Source organism: Myotis lucifugus, unplaced genomic scaffold, assembly GCF_000147115.1.
Source record: "Myotis lucifugus unplaced genomic scaffold, Myoluc2.0 scaffold_227, whole genome shotgun sequence".
In the NCBI taxonomy this organism is placed as follows: domain Eukaryota; kingdom Metazoa; phylum Chordata; class Mammalia; order Chiroptera; family Vespertilionidae; genus Myotis; species Myotis lucifugus.
Genome location: NW_005871275.1, coordinates 264,845 through 274,100, shown reverse-complemented (window position 1 = coordinate 274,100; position 9,256 = coordinate 264,845). Strand labels below are relative to the sequence as shown.

Genomic DNA, 9,256 nt, shown 5'->3' with positions numbered 1-9,256 from the left:
CAGTCTGAAACGGCCCTCAGCCCCTCACCCAGGCTGGCCAGGCACCCCAGCAGGACCCCCACCCTGATCCAGGACACCCTTCAGGGCAAACCAGCCGGTCCCCGCCCATGCACCAGGCCTCTATCCTATATAATAAAAGGGTAATATGCAAATTGACCCTAACAGCAGAACGACTGGGAATGACTGGTCACTATGACACATACTGACCACCAGGGGGCAGATACTCAATGCAGGAGCTGCCCCCTGGTGGTCAGTGCGCTCCCACAGGGGGAGCTCTGCTCAGCCACAAGCCAGGCTGACGGCTGCCAGTACAGCGGTGGTGGTGGGAGCCTCTCCCACCTCCGCAGCAGCACTAAGGATGTCCAACTGCAGCTTAGGCCTGCTTCCCGCTGGCAAGTGGACATCCCCCAAGGGCTCCCACGCTGCCAGAGGGATGTCTGACTGCCAGCTTAGGCCCAATCCCCCCCCCCACCCCCGGGAGCGGGCCTAAGCCAGCAGGTGGACATCTCCTGAGGGGGGTCCCAGACTGCGAGAGGGCACAGGCCGGGCTGATGAACCCCCCCCCCTCCCCGAGCACACAAGTTTTTGTACACCGGGCCTTTAGTCTATAATAATAAAAGCATAATATGCTAATTAGACTGGACAGCTGAACCTCCTTCCGACTACCTTCCAGACGAAGCCAGGGTTGCTAGGGCCAAAGCAAGCCACTGCAGCTGTGAGGGCTGAGCCCCTTGCACAATTTCCGTGCATCGGGCCTCTAGTTATTTAAATATTACTCTAAGAACATTAAGGCCTATTTTCTTTTCCATTTATTTATTTTTAAATGATGGTGCCTAAATAGATTTGCAAAATAAATTGTTTCTTAGATTCATTGGATATGTTCATTGTATTAATGGTCATGAAAACCATTTAAAATGGCTTTGGAAATAATCTGGAAAGATACGTTTTCTGCTTTTTACCTCAGTGTGTTTACTTCCCATTAGCCAATTTAGTGTGATTTCTCACTTTGTATCTTAATTTGTAAAATAGGTAAAAAAAATTCTTAAACTATAAGAGCATCATGTGATTAGAATTTATACTTGAAACATACAGTCTTCATTGACTGTTGAGAATTTCCTGTAATAATTATAAAATAAGACACTCATCTTTTTCTCCCAGGTTTGGGGAAAATTATACTAATAGTATGTTTTATCCAACTAAGAAAGCCCCTGCCTCCCCAGCTTTAGCTGTCCCCTTCCTGCTCTCTCCTCAGAATATGTAATGACAACTGGAAGTCAACTCTGTCATAACAGTCTTCAACCTCCATTGCCTTCATTAGCCTGTCTCCCTGTATTGTATACTTTGCTATCATCTTTCCATTTTGGGAGCATTCCATTTCTAAAGTAAGAGTGATGACATCTGAATGGAGGAAAACAATAAGAAGTAAAGAACCTGTAGTTATTCAGTCCAGACGCTTTAGAAGCAAAGAAACCTTGGTTTCAGTTCTCCTTTTGCCATTTCTGGTCCTTATGACCATACAGAACTTCCTGAATGTCCGTTTTCTCTTCTATAAAAGGTAAATAATATCAACTGTCTTACTGCATTATCAGGATTAAAAGGGAAATATAAATAACTTAGCTGCTGCTACTGTTTTAACAACAACAACAATAATAATATTAGCTTTTCATACCGTAACTGTATCATTTGATAGTTTTTTCATATTCAGTGACAGTTTTACCCCATTTAAATTCTGCTCCATCTTATGGAATTGCTCTACTGGCAAGATCTTTAACTCTGAGATTCCTTATCACAGCCCTGGGCTCCCTCCCCTCACTGTTGTCTTTTAAAATTTAATCCACCCTTTTTCCCTTACAGCCTCTTATCTCTTGATCAGGGGTCCTCAAACTACGGCCCGTGGGCCACATGCAAATACAAATATTGTATTTGTTCCCGTTTTGTTTTTTTATTTCAAAATAAGATATGTGCAGTGTGCATAGGAATTTGTTCATAGTTTTTTTTTTAAACTATAGTCCGGCCCTCCAACGGTCTGAGGGACAGTGAACTGGCCCCCTGTTTAAAAAGTTTGAGGACCCCTGCTCTTGATCTTTCTTTTAACCCTTTCCTTGGCCACATCTGCTTCTCCTCCCAGCCTTACCCCCAGTCAGTTATCCTTTATAATAAAAGCATAGTATGCAAATTGTCCCCTCGACCAGGAATTCATCTGGGAGTTCAACCAGGGGGCTGGGCCGGCCAGGGGAAGGGAGGAAGTACCCAGCCGGCAGCTGCTAGAGACCTCACCAGTGCACAAATTTTGTGTACTGGGTCTCTAGTTAAAGCATATTGTCGCAAACACTGACATTCTCCTGCTGCCTGTTCATGTCTCCGAACTTAGCTGTTAGAATGCTGTAGAAAGTTGAGGGATGCTCATTGACTCCTCATGGGCCAGCTGACTGCAGTGGGGCTCATTCCTGCTTGAGTTCCTCACAGAAGCTATTTCACATCCCTCCCTACATTAGTCTCTTATTCTTCCTTTTCTTTCACTGTGGTCTCCTCATGCCTTCTTCCTGTCCCCTGCTCTGCCTGTTAAACCTCTGTGTGTCTTCCTCTGTGCTCTTCTCTACAGCCTCAGTCTCCATTTGGTACTGCGCCTCTGTCTCCTGTAACTACTAGGTGTGTGTTGCTGGTCATGACTTACTGCTTTGTAGTGTATTATGTTTATCCACTTACACATCTGTTTTTCCTTATGAGAATGGGCACTATTTATTTATTTATTTATTTATTTACTTATTTATGTATGTAATCCTCACTAGAGGATATTTTTTCTATTGATTTTTTTTTCTTAAGCGAGAGCAGAGGGGAAGCGGGGGGGGGGCGGGGAAGAGAGAGAGAGAGACAGAGACAGAGACAGAGACATCGATATGAGAGAGACACATCGATTGGTTGCCTCCCACACACGCCCCAACCCGGCCTGGGATGGAGCTTGCAACTGAGGCACATGCCCTTGACCAGGAATTGAATGCACGACCCTGCAGTCCGCAGGCCAACACTCTAACCACTGAGAAACTGGCTAGGGCAAGAATATACACTTTTAAAAACGGGAAATAATTCGTTCATTAAACAAAACACTAAACATGTTTTAAGTTTTTTCTTTTTTCTTTATGATACTTATCTGTAGATACATTTCATATCAATATAAAGGGTTTGCCTTTGTCTGCAACCTTTGATTATTGGGGGATCTCATTTTCAGCATGTCTGTGCCAACCAGTTTGCTCACCTCTATCCCCAACGCCTGGCATATCATAGGTTTCCAACAAATATTTGCTGATCTTTAAGCCCATCTCAAACCCCAACTCCTCTGTGTAACTAACCTTTCTTGATTCCTCAGCCCATTCCCTTCCTCTCTCACTGGATGAGGTCTTATTTCACTGTCCCTGTGGCTCTGCTTTTATATCCTCTTCTGTATATGCCTCTGGAGTAGTTTCCTAGTGAACTGGCAGTGTCTTCAGGGCAGGACATTGTTGCTGTCTCTAACCCCCACAGAAATAGCATAGTCATTTGTACATATCAGGCATCTGTGCATATTGAACCAAACATGTTTTATGTTCAAAATGTAAATCACTGATTAACCACTTCCTTAGGCATCAATTTCTTACCCTCAGTCCTTCATCTTATTAGTTTCTGTAATTAACTTTTGCCTACCATTCTTCAAACTAGCTCTTAGCCAAAGGAAAAAGCTGTCTAACCTTTTCAGTCTGATACCTACCTGTCCTCAGTCCACCTAAGCCTTCCCTCTCAGGCTCTGTTGCTCAACCTTTCTGTGATTTTTTTTTTTATTTTCACCCCCTTGAAATGTTTTTACCCCCCATTTCTTACTTCTCACTATAAAATGACTTTTTAGATGAATCCTATAGAAATGGAGAAATTAGACTTATTTTAGCATTAGAAGCATTAAAAAAAAAAAACCACACCCATTTTGAGGTGTTTTCCTCTGCAGTGAAAAAGTCCTCTTGTTTGTGCCATTTTGTCACCTAAGATAATCATCTCATCTATAGGACTAAGGATCCAACACGTGGGAAATGTAGTCACTTACTCTAATGTCTGAGCTTGCTGCTTTTTAAAAATAGTATTCATCATAAAGAATAATTTGTGTTGAAAATTATTTCAAATGCTATATCAATTATAGATTTATAATTTAATAAAAATTATACATTTTTATAATGAGTTATATTTAAACTAAGAGGTTAAAATCTTTAGTATATAAAGCAAAGAAATTTCTTTTAAAAGAAATAATCTTTATTTTTACATATATCTAGATTTCTATACTTCAGATTTGTTTAAAATGAGACACAAAGGCAATTATAATAATTATAACTTAAAAATAGCACTAATGATACTGATCATTGGGCAAATGTCATTTGTTTTTAAAGAAGTTTATGAAGTTTGAGCTTGATTTCAGAACCATGAATTTGATATATTTTTTTGCTTTGTCAATCATCATGAATAGGATCTAGAGAAAAACTGTTGCCACAGGAGTAAGACTTAGAAATAATTCTACATGCATTGTTTTGTAGTTTAACTCAGTATGTACTGGATGTGACCCCCCTTTCTCCCACTAAAAATACTAGAAAATTTTATTTAAATCTTTCATAGAAGCAAATTTGAAAAAAATATTTTTAGAAATAATTACAACTGTTACAAAGACAATAAAGAATTTTAATAACATAGCTTTATATAAATGGAATACTGGTTGTACCTCTCAAAGTAGAGTACTAATCATTTGATTTTAAAATTGAATGCCAGTTCAAATCAATATAGCTTGATTTGGTGGAGGGATAGATAGGTAAGGAGTATTTTTTTCAGTTTTGGGTTTTCTACTCTATAGAAAATGAAATTCAAGGAATAGAAGAGTAATAATAAACATTTTATAAAGTTAATTTTTCTTTCTCTTTTGTTTCAGTGGTCCTAATAGAGGCCATTACATCGCAATAGTTAAGAGTCACGACTTTTGGTTGTTGTTTGATGACGATATTGTAGAAGTAAGTAATTTCTTAATTTTTTATTTTTCTCCAAAGTGTTATGTGTTTTACTCTTCACTTTTTTCTCCCAGCTTCTCATTCATATATGACAGGTTGAGTATTAGACAAATATCTAGGTCTTCAGATTGTAATCTAATTTCTGCTTTGTACTCCCTAACATCCAGTCCCAATGCTTGAATTGTCGGCTAACCTTTATGGTGTTTAGAATATAACAAGGGATAGCTTTCAATGACAGAACTAGTTTTTAAAAAAACTTTAATTTAAAGAAGAAATGTATCTTGCCGGCTGGTGTTGCTCAGTGGTTGAGCAACGACCCATGAACAAGGAGGTCATGGTTAGATTCCTGGTTAGGGTACATGCCTGGGTTTCAGGGAGCATGCAGGGGGCAGTCAGTTGCTCATTCTCATCATTGATGTTTCTCTCTCCCTCTCTAAAGTCAATAAAAGCATATTTTTAAAAAAGAACTGTATTAAGCTATAATATACCTATAGCAAAGTGCACAAATCTTAAGCAACAACTATTAGTTGTTTCATATAGTTCAGGCCCATATCTACAAATAGAATTGATGGATTAAAGGGTAGTTGAATGTTCAGCTTTAGAAGATGATGCTAAACATTTTTCCAATGCATCTGTACAATTTTATATTTCCCCCAGCTATGTATGAGAGTTGTAGTTGCTCCATATTTTCACCAACACTTGATATTATCAGTCTTTTAAATTTACGCTGTTCTGGTTGTGCGGAGCTATTTTACAAATGAGAAAATGAAAGGTATGTTTCAAAGAAATGTGGAAGGTTTTACTGGATTAAAGCAGTTCAAGGAGCTTGTTTAAGTACTAATGTTTACATTTTGCCTCACAGAAAATAGATGCACAAGCTATTGAAGAATTCTACGGGTTGACATCAGATATCTCAAAGAACTCTGAGTCTGGTTACATCCTTTTCTATCAGTCTCGAGACTGAGGGGAACCGCGATGAAGAGACTTCTGCCTCATTTCTTCTCTGGTTATTATGGAAAGGATCAAGCACTAATTTTTCAAGAAAAGAGAAATGCAGGAAGCTCAGGGGGCAGTGGCACACTTTGCACACAATAAAGCAAAGACTATGGATTAACAAGCTCTTCCTATTATGGTAGTTGATTTATTTGCTCAGGTATCATGCTGTCTGTGCAGTTCCATTCAACAAGGAAGTGATATCAGAGATAGCAACTCCTCCTGTAAAGCAGCCTTCTGGTAATTGACACACACACGTTCTCTTTATTAATTGCATCAGTAATGATTTTAACTCCTTGGGGGTGCAGTAGAAAGAATAGGAATCTGTGCCAGGTTATGTTTATAATTTAAGGAGATGATAGAGAACACACTGTTTAAATTTGCCTGTGTTGAATGTGTACAGAAAGGATACTTGGTAGTCTTTTCAACCGTAAACCAGAAATACTTTTGGGCCCAACACTTGCAGTTGCCTTCCTGATATAAAAAACAAACAGGTTTTAGAATCCAGTGTCAGGAAGACAAATATGTTTTGCTTCTCTAAAGAAGCTTTTAATAATATACAGTATATGTATATGTAGGGAACAATTGGTCAAAAGTGGCTTTTTGTTTCCCCAAGGGGAAAGACTGGCTTTGTAATATAATTTTTTTCCTTATTTATTTTACTTAAAACTGCTAGAGTCTAAGTATTGTATGAAGTGTCCATGATTCTGTCAGTAAATTTGAGCATATTTTTAATTTTTATTAGCTTTTGTCAGTTTAACTTGTCCTTTTGCTTGTTTCTGTTTTTAAGGTGAATTTTAAACTCTATTTAAATCAGTAAGATACCGTAAGAAAAATTGCAATGAGATGAGGTAAATATTCTTTTTCAGGAGGAACTGATATCTCTGGCTAAATATTTGTCTTTTGTTATAGTTTATAAGTCAGTTATTTTATTCAGTTTTAATTTCAGTAAAATAAGAAACTATAAAAAATTCCCTATAGTTGTTGGGATGATAAAAGACATTCTGGTGCAGTGGTGGTATACCAGTCTTTAGAATTCTTAAATACTCTAATCCAATTAAGGCCATGTTTGGAAGATTCATGTCATAGCAGTTATATTATTTTCCAGAGTCATTCTTTACCTTGGAAAGAAGGAATCATTCATCATAACCCCAGTAGCTAGCGGAAAAAACCTTTGAAAATTAACTTTTAATTAAGTAGACCAGGAATACACAAACATGTCCTTTTCTCCATCCACCTTTACAAATCTTACTGGGAGAGTGTTTGGAAATGAACTTTGTTAAGACTCCCTTCTGTTAGGAGTTTTAAAAAGTAATGTATGTAATTAAAATAAGTAAATTTTTGCAATTGACACTTTTTCATGCATCAGTAAGTTCTCTGACAGTGGCCAAATGTCACTTGTGGAAAGTATTTGAATATATATTCAAAATAATAGCAATCAAGCCTTGGATATTATTTATCAGAGTCTTTTCAGGCAGTAATTTTTTTAATTGCTGTAATTTTCTAAACTTATTTTATTAATACTATTGAATACAAAAAACAAAAAAGAATCCTTTTGTCTGCTGCTATTATTAACATTTATTATCTGTATCTTTTAGCTCAGGAAATGACTTCACCTATTCATTCCATGAACATATCTTTAACAGGGTCACTTAGTTGGGTTGTTTACCAGATGTGCTGGGAGAAAATTATGAGGTATTTTGATAAATTACTTTTTAAGGTTAGTTTCTGAAGCCTTATCTTGGCTGGAATTGTTCTGTACAAATCACATAGCCTGGCTGATTTACCAGCATTGCACAGAGAATCACAACCGAGAATGTGGAGAAGGCCATAGCAGTGGAACTGGATACATTTTTTATTTTGAGGGCTTAAACCAAATTGTCTTGGATTTTAAAGTGGTGTTTCTGTGGTTTTCAGCACAGAGAAGGTGAGTAAAGTGAAGCTGGGTCAGTTTTTATGTGAGTCAGGCCACGGCATGTATAAGAAAGATAGATGAAGTCATTTGCATAAAGGTACAGCGTTGAAATACTTTGTTTGTTTTCACATTGTGCATTTTAAAAACAGTAAAAGCTAAGGTTAAATTTCATATTAAAGCAAATGATAGCATTCTTGTTGAGTTCCATGGTAGTCACACACTGTTCACATCTATACTGCATTTAATAGTACTGGTATGATTTGTCAGGGTAGGGACTGTGGGATGATGGTTCTCAATTTACTTTTTACTCTTAGTGCAGCTGCATCTAAGTAGAATGTTTGCAAGCTTATCAGAAACTCAACATACTTTAAAAACATACAGGGTTAGGGTTGGGGGGGAAATGCAGATATAGTAAGAAAAGTGACCCATATAGACAGCATTGTGAGGTTGTCTGTTGGTTGACTGTGGTTGAAATGAAGGGTAGGCTTCAGTTGTAAATGATGGCTGATTGCTGTCTATGTACATGATTGTTTGGAATGGCTGTTCCATATTTTGTATATTGGAATAAAATTTCTATAAATTATCATAACTAAAAGTAAATATTCTAAATTAAGTCTCACTTCGAAGTCATATGGCTTCTGTCTTGGCAACTTTATCTTTAGAAGATTACTTAAGACAGGAGCCATACGACTTCCAGAAGGAAAAGAAAATGTGTAATATATGGATCTTGTTGTCTCTAACCATCAGTATAGGGTTTTTCTTTCCTTGATGGTAGTAGAAAGATCTCATTTTCATAACATACTTCTCTTGATACTTTCTTTACTTTTCATTAAAGATTCTCTCATGAGGTATTTAACTGGGAGCTGGGAGGCTAAGGCGCTCAGGTCCTGGCTCTTCAGTGAATTTAACTGTGTGACCTTGGACAAGTCACTTAACCTCTCTGTGCTTCAGTCTCCCTATCTTGTAAAATGGGAGTAATACCTACCTCACAGGGTTGTTGTGGGGATTAATTAGATAAAATGTCTGTAAAGCATCTAAGGTTCTTGAAGAAGGCGCTATACAAAATAATATCTATTAAAGTTGTTTTATTTGTGCTTGTGGGTTTTAAGTGTGTGTTTTTTTTCCTTTTTGCCTGAAGTGTATTTGCAAATTAGAAGTACACACTTTGGAAATTGTCTTATTGCTTTTGCTCAAAAGTTACTACTTTAGTTATCCAAAGAGAATTTCCCAGAACAGCATTCCATATTGCATTTTTCTTTATGGAGTAGCATTGTCTTTGCAAAAAGCCCAAGTTTAAAACATTTAAATTTAGAATCATAGAATCTTACAGCAAGTA

General features: G+C 37.5%; 1 protein-coding gene across 1 annotated transcript in view; it reads left to right on the top strand.

Moving 5' to 3' along the window:
• The window catches only part of USP12 (ubiquitin specific peptidase 12), a 60,886-nt gene extending 51,872 nt beyond the window's left edge, over window positions 1-9,014 (top strand). The window contains 2 exon segments of the mRNA XM_023762011.1: window positions 4,937-5,015; window positions 5,875-9,014. Of these exon segments, the coding sequence (XP_023617779.1) occupies window positions 4,937-5,015; window positions 5,875-5,976 (181 nt within the window). The 3' untranslated portion in view covers window positions 5,977-9,014.
• Window positions 9,015-9,256: the final 242 nt, after the last annotated feature.